Here is an 18,074-nt window from a genome sequence, read left to right on the forward strand (position 1 = left end):
TTGCAGCATCCCATGACGCTGGGAGGAACTGCACCTTCTTTTTATTTGTTTTGAACCGAATCTCGTTATTTTATTTTTTTTTCTTTTCCTAGCTTGCATGGGAAAAGGCTGAAGCAATCTGTCCTTATTCCCTGACTATACCAGACATGATTTTATAGGCCTTTATTGTATCCCTTTCAGTTGTTTCTTTTCAGACTGCAGACTCCCAGCTTGTTTGCTGGTTCCTTATATAGCAGCTATTATTGAAGTGGGTTGTAATTAAGGTTATTTTGGGGATTTGTAAATTAGAAGAGACTTTGATGTGAAGCTAGGCCTGCATTCATTGATCTGGAAATGAAAGCGATTGGATAACTCTTAATTGATGCGTAAAGCAAGCCTACAGAATTTGTGTTGTTACAAACAAAAAAAAAAAAAAAGGAAAAGCATAAATTTTTTTTTTTACTTGATCGGAAAAGAAGTGTTTTTTCCTAGTGGATGATTACTGTAGGGATACGCCTGGTTCCCGCAGTAGCGTGCTGTTGGAAGTTCACATCGTGCTTTGGTAAAGATGAGAGGGGCTTGGTGGAGCAGTTGATCCAATCAATTCTTTTTACTATTTGCAGCCCTAGTTTGGTTTTGGGTTTTTTTTCCCCCCCAAGTTATCTGAGGCAATCTGTATTCAGTGAACAAACGGTTTAATATTTGAAATTATCTTAAAAATCTATGCTCTTTTTGGCCTTTGTCAGCTTATCAGACTCCGACACACAAATACACCGCCCCATTGTGAAGGCTAAGCAGACAAACATTAAAAAACCAAGAAATTTCAAGGCTAGCTGTCTTTGTCACCTCCTCCTTCCCCCTTGTTATGGGAGGAAGTTATGGAAATCTTAAAATATGTGTTCTCCTACTGTTTCTCCACAGGATCTGACTGCCTTGTGCAGTGCACAAACTTTATAGTACTAATTTATTGAGAAAATATTCAATATTTGATTTTTTTCTTATTATTCAGGGGATAGTACCATGATTTATTCATTATGTTCAGTTCAAATCCATATTTATTTCTGTTTTGGTATTCAGCACCACGGAATCTGAATCATCCGTAAACACTAATGAATGTATTTTTGCACTCTGCTGAAATGAAGTGGTATCAAATCCATTTTAAAAATTGACTGAGACACAGAAAAATTAAGATGAAATGTATCCAGCTGTTTTAGTGCCCAGTTTGAGACACTTAAACATTGATTTTTTTTTCAGAATATACGTCTCTTAATACGTCCCTTTAGAGCTGTGATTGGCGTTAGGCACCGGAGAAGGGTGAGCGGTTCTGCTGCTCTGTGTGGCCACCGACCCAGATCACGAGGCTGACGGGTTGCAGTCACCTGTCAAAAACTGGATTTGTTTTTTCAATGTCCACCCCAATGCCACCAGTGAGGTAGAGACAGGGAAGGCATCCGATTGACCGTTCCTTCCCTTCTCGTGGTGCCGTCGTCAGTAAACGAGTTGGAGTTGGAAGCGTTCATGGCGAGCTCTGCTGCCCGAGCCGGGAGGAGAGCGGCCATCCTGGAAGTGGGAGGTTTATGCCCGTTTGCCGAGGATACGGGAAGGGAAGGCTGGACTTCCCGGACCACCTCAGCCTGGGAAAGGTGCAACACTTGCAGAATTTCTTCCAGCGTTGTCCTTTCTCTGATGTCCCAGTCTGTCCCTGACCTTTCTCGTATGCTACGTTCATACTGTACTTATTCCCTCTCATGTTCTACTAAATCCTACTCATCAGGTTTGGGGTCCCTCGGATGCCTACTCTTCACTCCCTCCATCCGTATGACTCTGCCTCTTCAGTCAGTTCATGCCTTTTCACTCTCTTGTTTTTTTTTTTCCTCCACCTCTCTCCTTTTCTCTGATTCCTTCCTGAGATCTTTCACGAACCGTAGTGCTGTCAGCACTCCCGTTGCTCTTGCCATCTTTGTCCAGCTGGGCCATTTCTCTTACCATGCCATCTCCCTCCGTCTGTATTTGTCTGTGCCTGAATTGATCCCACTCGTCCCAGCTTTCTCGCCCCATCCTACTCTTTTCCAGTCCCCTCTCCTTTCTCCAGGCATCTCCCTTTTCTTGTGCATCTCTGACCAAAATGAAAAATTTAAGAAAGTAAGTCCAATCTTTCCTTCACTGATGAAAAAGATCTGAACAATTGTAAACTTATGATTTGAGTTTTTGCAAAACGCAATTCAAGGAAGAAAATACCTGTGGAAAATTTGCCTTGTTCCCGTTTTGGCAAATTATTCACTTGTTCTTATGAAGGCACTTGGGTGTCATTCACTGTAGATGGAGGCACTAGCTTTACCCATGATACTAGTTCAGCAAATAACCAAACCTTTGCTTTTCAGTCTGCTGGAAAGGCTCATCCTTAGCTGTCATAACCGTTTCCTAGCTTTAGGGTAACACCGCAGTGTTTACAAATGCATTAAGCGTGCTAATCATCTTTAAAAAGTCTTTATGCAATAATAAATGAGTAATGGTAAACCATGTGGTAACACATTTTACTGAAGACTAAAAGTTTTTGGTGGATGTGCTTGAACTTGTAAGTCACAACACGCGCCTGCTACGCTGGCAATTGCTTTAACCATACCTTTCCGGAAAAAATCCCCGTATCCAGAATAAATACCCGTAAATGCCAAGAGTCATGGTTTTTATTTTCCACGGTGATTGAAGCGGCGCTGCAGATCCTTTCATTAAATAAGATGGAGGATCCGTGTGAGTGTTTTATTTTAGACAGTGGCATTTTAGGAGCGGGGGGCGGGGGGGGGGAATCTAAACAGAATCATCTCCCAAGCTTCTCTTGCAGCTTCGCTTACGAGAAGGTGCCGTGATAGTAACTGGAATAGAGGGTTTCAACTCGCAGAAGCTCGGCACTGAAAATTGGAAGCGAGGGCCTAAAGGCTGCAGAGGGCTCTGCTGCCTCTGCACCGTGTGTTCTTTGTGTTGAAAAGTAGGGCTCTGGAATTCAATAAAATTTTCATTGCCTTTGGCGCTGCTGTAAGAAGTTTAAATTTTGATGAGCGTTCTTGTTATTCAGATGTTTCCATGGTACTTGGAGTTGATTCAGGGTCAAACAGGCTTGCTTTCTCCTAGACGGATGGGGGAAGGAGGGCTTAGTAAAACATGGAAATAATGAACATAACATTTTTACGTTACTGATGCTTAGATTAAGGTTTTTGCTTCTAAAAACCATCCTAGAAGTTGCTTAGAAGGCTTGCTTTGAATAATAATCAGTAATATCCACTGATAAGCATTGTGTGTGAGCTCTCTTAATTTCTTCTGATTGATAAGCTTTTACGTATGATCTGGTTATCTCATTTTAATACAGAAATCTGTTGTCACCTGTTCTTTGTCGCGAGTTCTTCTTTAATTGCAAAGTTCACTCCTGATAACAGCGCGTTAATCCCAGACTGCCGTCGGAAGTTTTCCCAGAGGGTGTCCACGCGCAAAGGGACAAATACACAAAAGGAAATAAATCTTTGGCATCTGAAATTAAAAATCACATAAGAGGAAAGAGAAATTAGAAAAGCTCAATTAGGAAGAAGGGTGGGGAAAATCTAGTCAGTGCTGGACTGAAACAGGTGCACAAAATGGGAAACAAGCTTTGTGGGGGGAGAGGGAACCCCAACAACACGACGCTGCTAAGCTGGATTTATTAAGCAAACCAGGGATAAGCCACGCCAGGGAGAGCTACAGGCGGACACCCACTGACCCAGCAACGGAGACCTGCCCTGGCTGTCGCTCGGTGAGCCTGGGAACCCCACCGGCCCCTTGCCAGCTCCCTGCCAAGCTCTCTCGTGGGCAGTAGCTCAACTGCGCAGCCTGACAGCTCCACCTTGGCATCAGCTCTGTGGGCTTGGATGTCTGCCCGAGGGTCTTTCTCGCCAGGTGCTGTCCGTTGCATCAGTCCATGATGATATCGTGCCTTTCCTGCGGTTTCCAGTGACCTTCTCCTGTGCAGGGTTGATCTCTGGGCTGCGCCAAGGCTCGTCGCACTTGCTTCTTGTTTGCCTTGTCCTCCTGGCTGTGGTTCATCACGCTCAGCCTCTCTGTTTGACTCACCTCTGGTCCAGAGTGAAGCCGTGGTAGTCAAGTGGTAGCAAGACCGTGGTCTTGCTGACTCCTGCCAAGTGCAGGTTGTGTGTGTATGCACAATTATTCATTCACTTACACTGTAGCTCATTAGTCTACAACTAATTTAAGCTTTCATATGTATGTTCACCTGTTGTGTGTAAAACAATGACAATTTAGGTTAGTATAGAGCAAGCACTTACTCGCTAGTGGGTCCTAATACTCTGAAGTCTTAAGAACGTGGCTTTGTACGAGGATCAGTGAAAAGTTCAGTGTTTCAGCCATGCAAGACTAGCTGGGGAGCTTCTGCTCAGACTGTCGGGGTTATTGCCACGTTCCACCCCTTGATCCAGTATGGATGCTACGGATCAGAGCACGGTGGCTGTGCAGCACATGCCTTATGTCCCTCATCTCAAGACACGGTGGAAATAAAACTACAGGAGGGCTGTGCTGTTGCTGCAACCTGCTCTTGCATCTCTGTTGGCCTCTAGTTGTGGTTCACCTATGCGAACGGTCTTTCCAGGCACAGGGCAGCTTGCGGAGAATGGCAGTATAGGCAAAACCAGATACGAATAGCAATTGGTAACAAATCCCAGGCTTTGACCATTGCCAAAAGCGTCACCCCACAGGACGGCCCATCTGTTTGAGGGTTGTTTTTTTCACCCCAGGCTTGCTAATTGCGCAGACAGCCGAGCTGATTTTTCAGGGAATACAGAATACAGAAAATTCTGTAAAACAACAATAAAAAGCATCGACCACTATTTATCCTTTTGACAAATATTTGCAAGGATTACATTTACTTTTCTACCATATTCATCTGCGGCCAGGCACCATAGCGTACTGTCCTAAAGGGAGCCTTTGCCAGCCGCGTTGCGATCCCCATTGCGTTGCTTCGGGTTTTTACACGCGCATGGACTCACCGCAGCACTGGCCTTCGCTGTGCGACCGGGGACCAAGCACCCCACCTACCTATCGCAGTGAGGTGGGATGAGGCTCCCAGTTCTTTCTGTTGCTCTCGTGATGCCCTGCAGCACACTTAACTCGGATTCTTCCACGTGGGCTGTCCCAAAAGCCCCTGGAGGCTTGCCCATGTTCTTCACCAGTTTGTGTCACGGAGGGTGATGGGCACCTGCCACTGGACAACGTGACACTGCTAAGCTCAGTTTATTAAGCAGGCCCAAGTGAGTGATAGGCCACGTTGGGGGAAGTATTTCATTTGCGCTTTCATGCATGTCTCATCAGCTGAGATAAACCCCAACTATCGGGCTGGCGAGTTGGAATAGTTGAGCCTGGGAAGGTGTTATGTAGGAGCGGAGTGCCCAAGGAGGAACCACTGTGTGTTGGAGCCGAGCTGCTCCTGAAGAACCCAAGGGAGACTGGTCAGAGGGAGAGCTGAGTTTCCCCTGAGCTCTACTGCACCCGCTCGCCGGGGTGGTCTTTGGGTGGGTTGGGGTTGGCGATACGCTTGAGCGTAGAAGTTTCCCAACCACGACCTCTCTCTTGTTTGGTCGTCTTGGTGAGTTGGGCTTAGCAGCATTGTGTTCCGGGGTGTTCATTCTTTCCCCGTGACGTCATCGACCTCTGTCCAACTGCCAGAAGCTCACACAGATCAGAGGAGATGTAATGCCTTGTTTTCATGAAGGGGGTGGTACACTGGGCATGTTTGAAATTTTTAACACAATCTCTTTAAATTAAGATTCCAGACTTAAATATGAAAACTGCAGTATCAGAGCTGTACCACTGATTGCATCTCTGGGGTGCTGGCATCGATCATTACCATCAGCGTTTAGGGATCTATGTAATGTTGAGGAAGTTTACTGAAAACAAACCAAAAAAGCACAGCCAAAAAGGTTAAATACTTGGCAAGTGGCGTTTGTTTAAGGAACGGTGTGATGTTCACGGTAAATACCTAACACTCATCAAAAGTTATATCCGAAAGATAAAAAAACCCAACCAGAAATCTAACAGCAAGGTAAAGAAATTCTTTTTTTCATATTTATATGCAAGTAAAACAATACAAAGTTTTTGAGGAGCCATTTGCTGATAACACAAAAATCTTCTAATAGTTTTTCTCCAAGCCTGTCAGAGACAGGAGGTGTGCCAGAGAAAGCATAGGGTCAACGGGTGATGGAACCTAAAGAGAAGGGCGGAGAAGATGGCCTGAAGCAGAAAAGTGAATTCTTGATATCCACGTTCTCTGCAAAATTGGAAGCTTTTTTAAAAAATTATATTCTATTTTTTAAAATAGAGGGAGCTTGTGGGGGGACCTACCTGAAGCTATAGAGCTAGTAAAATGTATTTCAAAACAAATCCATAAAGTGAACAGTAAGAAATCGTCAGGAGCAGATGGTATTCGCTCAACATTTCTCAACGAGTTTAAGTGTGAAATCCTGAGTTACCAAGTGTGGTGTGTAACCTATCACTTAAATTGGCTGATCAGACTAAGGAAAAAAACAAATCAGACTAAAGATATTTGGTCAATGTGACATGAGGCTTTTTTAAAAGTCTGTTGGGGGAAATCTGGGAAACTCTTGATGTCTGGACCAGTTAAATTGACAAAAATTATAATAAAATATAGCGGTGTTAGACGCATGGGAAATATCCCATATTGGATCTATTTGTGCGTACTTTGTGGGGAAAAGAGACGCCTCTTACTACTGAGAACCTTTTGAAGGATTTGCTGAGATGTTGGGGGGCTCTTCCATTTCCAGAGCACTGTTAACAACGTGTCTCACCAAACGGCGCTGCTCTGGACTCGGAGGGAACGACCTCGTGTAGATAAAAGAGAATAAATCAATTGTTGAACAGACAGAAAACTACAGCGGGACTGAGGAATTAGCTCCATCAGCGGAGCCGAGTCGGCACTGCTCAGCGTTTTCGTAATCTATCTGGAAAAGGTGACAAAATTTGCCGTTTCTGGGTTGCTTGAGGTTGCGAGAATGAACGCGGAGAGTGAAGAGCCTCAGAAACACCTTGTTGCGTAAGAAACAAGCAATGAAACGGCAGGCGAAGGTCAATGTGCTATAAAGTAATAGATACGGTTAAACGTAGCTCTGTAAATTTATATAGCGGTGGTGTCGGAACTGCTGGGTTTTGCACGGGCGTAAAAAATTGATGTGGTCATATGTAGGTCTTTGGAAAATGCATGATCTTAAAAATCAGATTAAAGGTTAGGAATTGTCAGGAAAGGAAAAATTGTTGTGGCGCTGTCTAAATCCGGGATGGTCCTATATATCGAATGCTGCCAGAAGTTCTTGTTCCCTCCCCTCTTAAACGTAGCAAAGCCAAAGAAGGGGTAGAATGTAACGAGGATGATCAAAGACACGTGGAGCATCGAAAACACTCGTTTTCTGTAAACTTATGAGCGTTAAGGGGAAAGCAACTAGGAAATGAATGCTTTTTTCTCTTCAGTCGCAAGAACCAAGAGACATCACATGGCTGATTGAAAGACATGCAGAAAAAGGTGAGTTTTCTCAGGGAGCATTGCGTGGAACTTACTGCTGTGAGCATTAGGGCTGCCGAAGGTTTACCTGGATCCAGAAAGCAGCGAGAACAGCTTTTTAAAGGCAAAATCTAACCGGGACTAGTAAACACAAACGTATCTCCTCTTTCTCAGGAAATCCCTCGTCCAGGGGTTGCTCGAATATACGGCGATGCGTCGCTTTTCTGCTTTTCTTCTCTCCTTGATCCCTGCAGTTGGCTGCCGCGTGGCACCGTGCAACCTTCGCTCTGTTTTTATGGTCCTGGATGTGTCCTGCTGATAAGTGACCTTTGTTCGCCGGCTGTCGGGGTATGGTTATTGTGAAAGCACTGCAAAGAAGGTGCTGCATCTTCAGCAGATACGGGGTAGATAAGGCGGTTTCCCTAAACGCTTCTCGCCGTTGCTGAGCAGATTGGCTGACAATAAGGGACGTTTTTTACGCTTACCTTTGTATAGATAGGGTTAAAGGAAGCGTGGACGCTGTTGCAATCTTGCCAAAGGTTTAACGCCAGCATGCAATTAGTGTGCTGAATTAATCTGCAACTGCTAAGGCACCCCACAAGTGAAAAACGTAAAGAAAACAACTGCTAGTACATAGGATGCTCAGGGAACTTGCTGTACGTTTCTGCGCCGGGAAAATTTCCCAGGCAGTTCCATTTGTGGGTACGTGGACGTGACCTCGAGTTGTCTGCCATCCAAATCCATGTGCGAAGCTAGCAGCTTACGGCTTTTAATGAGAGTTTTTGCTGAATGTGGAGTCTCCCGCATATCAAGAAGTTCATAACGGTTGTTTTAAAACACTTTATTTTGCTAAAGCTCGTACTGAAAAGAAGAACCCATTTTCATACCAAAGTAGAAGAGTGAGCAATTAATTGTTTAGAATATTAATCTTTTTTTTCAGAACAGGGCAAGAATCTAGATGTTACTCTTATGTAGGAGTTCTTCCTGTGCAAGGACGATACATATACGCACACACGCACGCTTTTTCTTTTTATCGCAGTGAGTAATTAACGTATTAAGCTCTCTTACCTATTTGAGGGGTCGTATCGCGTGGCTGCTTAATCTTGCCTTTGCTCAAAGCACTGCATCCAGGGCTTCCCTTTTTCTTTTGGAGCCAATTTTTGGAGTCGTTGATCATTTTTAATGCTTTCTTGTAAATCAGAGTTCATGTTGTTCACAAATGCCACGGTCAGCCGAGGCGATTGCGTGTGTTGGATGGAAGAGGAGTCTCAGGAGCTGCAGTTGTACCTCCTTGTGCCATCACTTCTTTTCACACCAGTGTGATACTGGGGAGGTCCTGGTCGTATCTGTGATCTCCAATAAAGTCTTTGTTTTCTCAGACCTTTTCCTTCGTAGTTTATTGCTATTACTTCCTATTCTGTAAATGTACAGTTAATTATTTCTCCCTGAAACAGAAACGTACATTTATTAAATTATATCCTGGCATTTTGTTCTAATTGATCAATATAATTTTACTTTATTATTGTCCTGCGCTATTCATCCTTATCTGGTTTCTTGGTAGTCGTAATATCATTGAGTGTTTGATTTTTTTTAGTTTCTGCTTCTGAAATGTTTATTTAGGGGCTGGCCTTTGAAGAATAGTTCATACTTTAACAATTTCTGAGTGAAAGCTTTTCACTGAAATCATCTCTGCGTACAGGAGACACTTCAGGGTTTGGGGAGGAAGCCGTAAAGCACCAGACAGTCCCCGCCAGCAGAAGCGTAGAAGACCGTTGAGTGCTGGTTTGTGCCCTTTCAGCTGATGAGCAGAGTCTAATTAGTCCGAGGTAGTCTATTAGGGACCCCATTAACGGAACATGCAAATAGTCCCTCTTTCTCTGCTTCATCTGTGAAAGAAGTGGGCAAGGGTGCCACAGACAAGGGACCATTGATCTATAGGGACGTTAGCTTGAATCGTCTGAAATGTAAAAAAAAATAATAATTGCTTGTTAAAAACAGACATGTGCTGTCACTATCTTACGAGGTAAGAAGAATAATATTATGTCGCTACCACAGAAACTCCTCTTCTGACTGCAGTTTCTGTTCATAACCTGGAACTTTGGGTTTTGCGCAATAAAAAATGCTGTGCACGTACTAGTTTATATTTTTATAACCTTTTTGTGTCTGGGTACGCTGGGGGTTTTTTTATATATTCATTTGACAATTTTCTAGTCTGTGGATATTTTTCTAAAAAGATTCCTTTTTGTCAGCTTTTGTTTGCTATGCAAATTTCCCAGCTGCATATTAAGTGTGTTTTAAGGACGTGACAGCCCTGCTCAGAGGTTGGGGAGACTTTTGACTTGCCCGCAACATAGTTTTGGGGTTTAAATCTCTTTTTTCAGACTACTTATCCATATACCTTTGCCATTTTAAAGGAAGGTCATTGTAATTCCCCATTTCCATTTAAAGTGTAAGTTCCTTTTTTTTTTTTTTTTTTTTTTCCGGGATACACTTGAAGAAAACCAGCTAATTTGTACGACTGTAGCATAGAATTAAAAGATAATTGAAAGTTCTGCTGTCGAACATCACTCTATGCATTTTAGCTGTGTTTTGGTGGGAATGGCAGGAGGGGAAGGATCTTCAGAGATGTTTAAATCCTGTCAGACGCCTTAGGAAAATAGAAGGGTTTGTCACTCGACAGGTAGATTTAGATTAAATACAATTGGTAATCCTGGTCGTTAACTGAAATGCAAGACTGGGATTCTACACAGAGCGTACATCAGAAATGTAGTTATAAAATGGAAGTCATTCGGCCAAGGATGCTCAAGCCGTGATTAATCAGGGATATGCTATGAAAAATTATCCAGTCGACTTAGTTTTTATATGTGCTATGTGGAGTATGCAAGAACTTTTGGATTTAGAAAATGCTTTTGTATTTGAATGGTCAGCGTTGGTCGATGGAGAAATATTTGTTGTGGACAGCAGTATAGAAGGAAGAGGATAAAGAGATGTTGGCAAGAACTATGATTGAATTGTCTGATTTTGGAAAACACATTCCCGATTTTTTGGGGGATTGAGGGTGTTCGTAGGTGGCTGAGGAAGCAGAAATGGCATCTTCAGTCTTGTCCTTGATAAATTCTCTTTGGAAATTCAGTTGTTGCATTTCGGTCCTTTGGCTGCCTGAGGCTGTTGAAGTTATCGCGCTGTCTCAGTGTGCAGAGGGAAGGAGCAGTCCTGCAGCGGGGTGAATGCATATCCTTTGTTCATGGTATAGAAAACAGCCGGTGACACAACACATGCATCATGCTGAACCAGGAAATATAACCCTGGTACGAGCTGTCTTGTCGGTTTGGGACACCACACTGCTGAGCGAGATCTTGGGTTTTCCTTCGAGTCTCTCATTGCTAGGCCAGCAATCACAGGTGGAGGACGTTCTCCTGACTTACAGACGATGCTTTTCCCCACCCTACGCTTACCAGAGACCTGTTCAGACGAGTCAAAACTCCTTTGGTTAGTGGTGCTAATGAGTTTTAACTTGCAGTTACACCGGTAGCTCTTGAGGGACTCGGTTAAGAGCAGAGTCGTGTCTACGGGAGATTGGTGAATTGATGGGAGCAAGAGAGTGATTCATCTGCACAGAATGAAGAAGGTGACAGAGGACGTGGGGAAGTGCCAGAGCGCCGTAAGAGAGATGATATCTGCCTTTTACAGTTGATCACGCATGTGCTGGCTTTTGTCTGATGCTGTGCTCGGACCAACAGCTGTATTTATTAATGCTTTTTAAGAAGAGAATAAGTCTTTTTAAAGTCTAGTTTGCAGTCTGTGTCTCTGTTGCGTCAAAAGGAGACTATTATGCGCTTCATGTACGACAGACAGTGTTTTAAATATATAAGGAAGTGAGATAACGGTGCAGCTACCTGTCCTTTGACGAGTGCTAGGCATACAATGCTTAGTTCATTTTTGGATACTTTTTAAAAAAAAGATTTTAGACTTTTAGATTATTTTTTGTCTTACTATGGTGGGCTAAATTGCCTGCCTGCTTGAGATCACTCCTTTGCCTCTGCAAGGTTTTCTTTGTTGCTCAAGTCTGATTATCAGGAATCACTGCTTTGCCACCGTTAAGGGTTTCCTTCCTCCTCCTGGGGAGCAATGTGGAGGGGATTTGTCTTTTGGGAAAGGTTAACGTGCATAAAAATGAGATCTTCTCTAGAACAGCAGCATTTTGATTTGGTTATTGTAGGAGAAGGTTCACTGTGCTTGTAACTAAGGAAGTTGAAAGTTCTGGTTTGATTATTATTGTTGATCGGTTATTTGTGCAGAACTTGAATTTTTCCTTTTCTTGTCTAGTTATAGCTCAGCTTGATGTTTCAGGTTTGAAATGGGATTGTGAAACCAGAAACCTTTGGTCTTAGGTCAGGGGTTGTAAGACTGAAAGGAAAGCTCTTCAAGAGATGGAGAGGAGGACTGAATGTAATTAATTTCTCTCTCATTTGAAGCAGTACAGATGGCTGAATTGAAAATAGATTCTTTCGACTACACCCCTGAAGGCCACAAAGTTTCTGTCTTAATGAGAGACAACAGGCAAGAGCTACTGACCGCTGAAGAGACATTTGAAGAAACAGTCATTCTGTAAAGTTCAGAATAAATGATGCTGCTTTAATACTCCCCGCATAGCTATGCAAAGGTTTCTAACCCTCACGTATTTAAAAAAAACAACGCACGGATAACGTGCATCCTAAACCAACGTTTTTCTTTGTGAATTCGCCGTGTTGGATCGTGCTGGTGCACAAAGGTGATGAAGATCAGGGTTTGTCCTGTCTGGTAGCGTGGTGCCTCTCGCCGCTCTTACACCTGAAGAGATGGAGGAGCCGAGAGTTGGGGCAATTTGTTTTTCATTTCCTTCTGATCGCAGTACTCACGAAACGGGATCCATGCCCGGGATCCATGCCCAACATCCCTTCCCACTTCAACTCGGGTGCAGTTCCTCTTGCATATGCGTAGCTCCTCAGCTCTTCCTATTATTTCAGAGCTCTTGGCCTAAAAAAGCATATTATTTTTCAAATATTTCACCTTTACTGGGATTTGGCTTAGAAAATCAACTGCTGACATAGATTGTTGGGGTTTTTTTCCTTTTTTTTTTTTGATCACTGTTGCGATCAAAATATTTTGTCTTCTAAATCTACAAAAGGATGAAAGATGCTCTTGTATAGGGACTCTCTAAGCGTACCGCAGCGCATGTGAAATCCTGTGCAAGCATCTTGCGGTTTAAATAGTTGTTTTTTCGTGCTAACATTAAGAGGGATAGAAGTGTGGGCTGAGCTGCCAAGTCTTCTTTGAAGTTTAATTGTCTGTTTGGTAACGGAACACATAATCCTCCATTAAAAATCTTATTTTATATGGTAATTGGCTCATTTGCTCTCTGGTTATCAATTTAACTTCTCCACCACAAACATCTGTACTTGCATAGTGTTAATCTGTTTGAATGCTAAACATTGACACAGTTAAACTATAAAAGTGTATTTTAAAAGCATTTTTTAATTCATTAACTGGAAAGTAAATGATAAAGTGAGCACTTCTCATATTATTATCCCTTTGTAAGTAGCTTGGCATTTGCTCTGGAAGCTGGAAAAGCAACGTCACTTTGAAAAAAATAATATGTTTCAAATTCTTAATCTCCTAAATCAAAAATGTGATGGTCCATCAGTTCCCGTACGGTGCCGCTCCTTCCTCCTCACCCTCTCTCAACCTTGAGATGAGCAACGGCCATTCCCAAATTACTACTGTTCGTTCTTCCGCGGCTCAGTTTTTGGTTTGCTTCCTATTTTCTGCTAGGTATCATGGAAGTCCCTTGCCCAGTAGTTGGATGTTGAGGGATGTCAGAACTTCTGGCAACATATTCAAAGAGGAAAACATGCAGAATACCACCAGAGACATCTGTCTCCGGGACTTTGCGATAGGATCCTCCCGTCACCCAGCCCGTGCTGGGCAGACAACACGTGTACACTGCGGAGTAGGGACTTGCCCGTTCTGATGCTCCTCTGATTGAGGGAAGGTCTGGTGTGTCTCCTCTGCGGTGTTTATGCTCATCGTTTCCAACAGAAAAGGGCATCTAAATATGCTTTTGAAAGAGAGAACCATTAAACACCGAGAAGTTAAATGAGAAATTGGATGAAAATGTGGTTTGATTAAAGATAAATGGCATCGTAATACTTCTTTGGATTAAGTAACTAACTTTGCCAAAGGCAGACTTGAACCCAGAGCAGCAATTTTTTCGTGCCGAGAGCCTCTCGGGATTTCATTGAGCTTCTCTTGCGTATCCCTTTTCTCATCCAGGGGTTTGGCACCGTAGCGACTCAGTACAGCAACCGGGATGTATTCTGAGGGCATCAGATGAGGGTTTTTTACACAAATTTTGTGCTTTTAACAGCAAATGTTATAGGCTTGTGTTTATTAGGATTCCTGTAATAAGTTTAATATACGGCTAAGGAATTAAATACGAATGTTATGAAAATAGGATCGTTGTACGTTCATGGAAAAACTAACTTTTCCTGTTTCCAATTTTTATGTCCCCTTTTTTCAACTATGCAAGCACTTCAGCAATCGGGGTATGTGTCGGTATACACGTGGAGAAAGAGACTGAAAGGAAATGAGAACGGAAACTATTGATCAAGCAGACTGGAAGAAAATGACTCATTAGTTAAAAATGGCTAACGATGAGAGAGCAATGATCTCTCACATCAGTACGATGGCATCTAGGAAAGGGCAAATACAGTAGTAGAATGAATTGGGCAAGATATTTGCTGGAGCGATAACGCTGTATTTATGCCGTTTTTCAAGTCACTGGTGAGACACATCTGAAATTGGATGCAAATAATTGAAACTCTGCAGGCTGCAAAGATTAATTCAAACTAGAACAAATACAGAGGGTCTGGGAGAGGAGGGTGACTTGTCATACCAGAACTAAGCAAACATGACTCGTTGAGCCTGCCAAAATAAAGGCTGGGGTATGGGAGGGGAGAAATAGTGCAGCTCACGATAAATAAAAATGCCAAGGATAAATGCCAGGGAGGAATAAAAATTTAAAATAAAAGGCCCTGTTTTCATAAAGTATAAGTAATCACAATTTGGCCGCCAATAAATTCGGAAGGCAGCTTTCAAATGTCAGAGTTATTAACGGTTGTAATGGCCATCTGATACAGATAGTAAGTACAACAATACCTAAATCATTTTAAGGTGGAGTTTATGGCAGTTTTGGTAAATTTATGGAAATGATTTTATGAAATGGATGTCTGAAGTCATAGGGAACTAGACTCGGCCCCATCCAGATTTTTGCTCCTATGTGAGAGACTCTGAGCAGTGAACATATATGTACATCTTTATGTAGTTTCCGGCATAGGTTTACATGCTTATCCGAGAGTTAGACCATCTTCTTACTCTATAAATAAGTATTTCCATATGTTAATGTTCTCTTGTTTAATTTATAATCCAAAACTGGTGGGGTTTTGGAGAGCTGCTTGTCTCCAGCTATCTGTTTTAAAAAAATATTAAATCCACCTATAAACCTTTACAATCATTTCACGGGCAGAAGTAAAACATGATCTAGTATTCCTTATTCCCTCGCATGAAATAAATCCCATTGATAGGTGAAGCGCGTAAAATGTTTGCCTAAACTCTGCAGCCCTTCCGTATTGACTTTGTTTGATAAATATTAAAGGGCAGAAGGCCGCTTTTGACTTTCCTGGAATCGTCCTTAGGTCTGGGAGTGTAGTAAAAACAAATAAATAGGTGACCGTTCTTCATAACAGATGATACTCCGATTGTACGTGCCTGCAAACAGCTCTTCTTTCTGCCGCTAAGCTAAAGCAGCGGAGAGTCCTCGGACGCAGCGGGGTGCTGCTTAGTGGCACGTTCCTTCACAGATGATGTCGGATGCTTTGGGGCTTGTATTACCAAAAAGTTCTGTTTCTCGGAGGTTTTATGGACTTAAAATACCTTTCATTTAATTAATCTTGCTCTGAGTAGGTAAGGACACGTAAAAAGGCAGCCGAGAGCCAGAGGTAACGACTTTGGTTCGTGTCTTAAATGCAGAGCCTTTCTGGTTTACTGTGTTAGGCGATGCACGTCTTTGGTCGTACCTGTCTGTGGTACGTTATCGATACGGTGCAAACGTGTGCAGGTAGTCCTGTACGTAGCGTTTCTCGGGCTTACGCAAACCGGAGAGGAAAATCTATGGATAAATTCAGTGCTGTCGATTTGATAAGCTGAGTTTTTTCACAGAAACACGAGGCAATGGTACCCGAGGAAAGTTTCATCTTAGTTTTGTGCCCGCTCATTTAAAAGAGTCTTTTTAATATAATTTTAGCTTTTGGTTACCTCCTGACTTCAAGCAGCGAGTACAACGAACTCTCTGAAAAACGTCTGTTGTGTCAACCGCAGAATTTTGTCTGAATAAATAAATTGTCGCTAACCACGATACACTCCTGTATAAAGTAGCCTGGCTGCGCTGCGCCGTTCGGTGGTTTACGGAGCTCCAGCTGGACTGACTGGGCGTCGAAGTGTAGATTATTGAAAAAGTTCTAGACAGCCGTTTTCATCAGGTTCTGACTTTTTCATTTCAAATCTAACTTACTATCTTTCCATTCTAGAAATTAATAAACTTTGCTGCAGGAAGGCTTTTGTACAACCTTGCGTTGTCTTGCTGGAGAGCTTATCCCGCAAGATTCTTTATTTGTGAAAGGGGCTTGAAACGGTTGCGCAATTAAGCACTAAGTGATTCGCTCAGATGAGCTCCGAGTGGGCGAAGGAAGAGCGTGAATAATGCCTGAAATCCACTGCCTGCCGCGGTCTCTTTAGCGTGCAGCAACACGCCTGCGGCAGATAAGAGACCGCAACGTGTTCTTCAACCATGGAAATATTTTTTTCCAAATGGCATCTATGTCTCTTGATTTTTAAAATACTTTTTAACCAGATACTTTATACATCTCGGTTCGATTTCTTCTTTCATGTATTCTCAAGAGGTCATTTTAAATTAAAATGGCTGGCTGTTTAACTGGCCCAAATGTAATTTTGAAATAGCACGGAGCTTGTATCAGCTTCTGTCAAACCCCGATCCGAAAATTTCTGCCAACGTTGCTACTGCTCATGCTTGAGTCCCATCTTTTTCGGTGGTGAGCCTTGCTGTAGTTTTGAGTATGAGCACAACTGATCTGGTTTTTGGGACGCTAAAACGGTCTTTTGTCTTTTTTCTGTTTTATTTAAAGTTCCTCCCGAATTTCTGAAGCGGCCTGCGAATATTTATGCTCATGAATCTATGGACATCGTGTTTGAGTGTGAGGTGACTGGAAAACCTACTCCAACTGTGAAATGGGTCAAGAATGGAGACATGGTGATCCCAAGTGACTATTTCAAAATCGTTGTAAGTATATTGTCCGTTTTGCAGATTTTTAAGCTGTTGACCTGTCTGTGTCAGGCCTCTGACACGTACGCACGAAAGCTAGGTTCTTTTGTAGGCCCAGCTTCCGATCGTTGTACCATTGATTGGGGCCTGGAAGAGAAATGGTTCCTTGAAGCCTTTAGTGCTCTGTAATTCAGTCGTTTTACTGAAGCGCTAAGGCGTGTCGCTTCTGTTGTCCGAGTTGATTTCTTCATAGCTTAGATTTTCCCTGAGACACAGATGCACGCAATGACAAAACGCACTTTGGCTGAACCTGTTAAAGCACAAGCTCGCTGTGAACTCTGACTGTCCGTGTTTTCTGCAGCCGTCTGTGATCGATGAGCATCGCAATTTCAAACAGGAGTTTCCATGTCAGTACAACCGAGATGTGGATCGTGCGTTTTGGTGCACCGGTACTTCTAGAGGGAAATTTTAGATGTAGCGAAAGTCGTTCTTGAGACACGGTTGAGAACTTAATGGTTGTGTAATTGGGTATACTTGAGGTTGTAGGATTGTAACAGTGCGCTATGCGGTTATAGTCAGTGCTTAAAATATCATAAAAATGGCTCTGGAAATGTTATGACTTGCCAGTGATATGTGATGCTAGAAAATGATAGCCATTAGTAAGAGCTTCTGCTTTTTGATACCGTATAATTTGAGGATTCAGTGCAAAAGAGATGGCATCAGATGGGAGCTCCAAATATACTTTTCCATGTTACTATTCAGAAGTTTCTCCTGTCGCGGTAATGTGCCGTAATAACACCGTTGTTTTTGCAATTGCAACCCATTTTTAAGCGTTGTGTTTTTCCTTTACTCCTCAGAAAGAACATAATCTGCAAGTTTTGGGGCTGGTGAAATCAGACGAAGGATTCTATCAGTGCATTGCAGAAAATGATGTTGGAAACGCACAGGCTGGAGCCCAGCTGATAATACTTGACCTTGGTAAGACAAACGGGGACAGTACAGTGCCAAAAGATGGGGAGGAGCAATTTCAAGGGACCATATCCAGACGATGTGTTATATCTATAACTCAGAGTAGGATTTTTCTTTTTTTTAAACCATATGAGTGGCTCAGTGTCATCTTCTATATGCTTAAAGTTACTTAGGAAAAATTAAGGAGTTCTATAGTATTCACTT

General features: G+C 42.7%; 1 protein-coding gene and 1 long non-coding RNA gene across 12 annotated transcripts in view; one reads left to right on the forward strand and one right to left on the reverse strand.

Moving 5' to 3' along the window:
- Positions 1 to 18,074, forward strand: part of NEO1 (neogenin 1) — a 203,405-nt gene that overhangs the window by 112,435 nt on the left and 72,896 nt on the right. For all 10 annotated transcript variants that reach the window (XM_054836189.1, XM_054836196.1, XM_054836199.1 and 7 more), the window contains exons 6-7: positions 16,765 to 16,919; positions 17,759 to 17,879. In XM_054836189.1, the coding sequence (XP_054692164.1) occupies positions 16,765 to 16,919; positions 17,759 to 17,879 (276 nt within the window). The remainder of the gene's footprint in view (positions 1 to 16,764; positions 16,920 to 17,758; positions 17,880 to 18,074) is intronic.
- Positions 2,666 to 7,799, reverse strand: LOC129210494 (uncharacterized). Of its 2 annotated transcripts, none has more exons than XR_008578546.1 (3): positions 7,614 to 7,799; positions 3,355 to 3,498; positions 2,666 to 3,101 (listed from the first exon to the last, which is right to left on the reverse strand). It is a non-coding gene; the product is annotated as an uncharacterized LOC129210494 (long non-coding RNA). The 2 variants fall into 2 exon arrangements; XR_008578545.1 differs by lacking the exon at positions 7,614 to 7,799 and adding an exon at positions 3,848 to 4,808.

This window comes from Grus americana, chromosome 10 (genome assembly GCF_028858705.1).
Source record: "Grus americana isolate bGruAme1 chromosome 10, bGruAme1.mat, whole genome shotgun sequence".
Lineage (NCBI taxonomy): Eukaryota > Metazoa > Chordata > Aves > Gruiformes > Gruidae > Grus > Grus americana.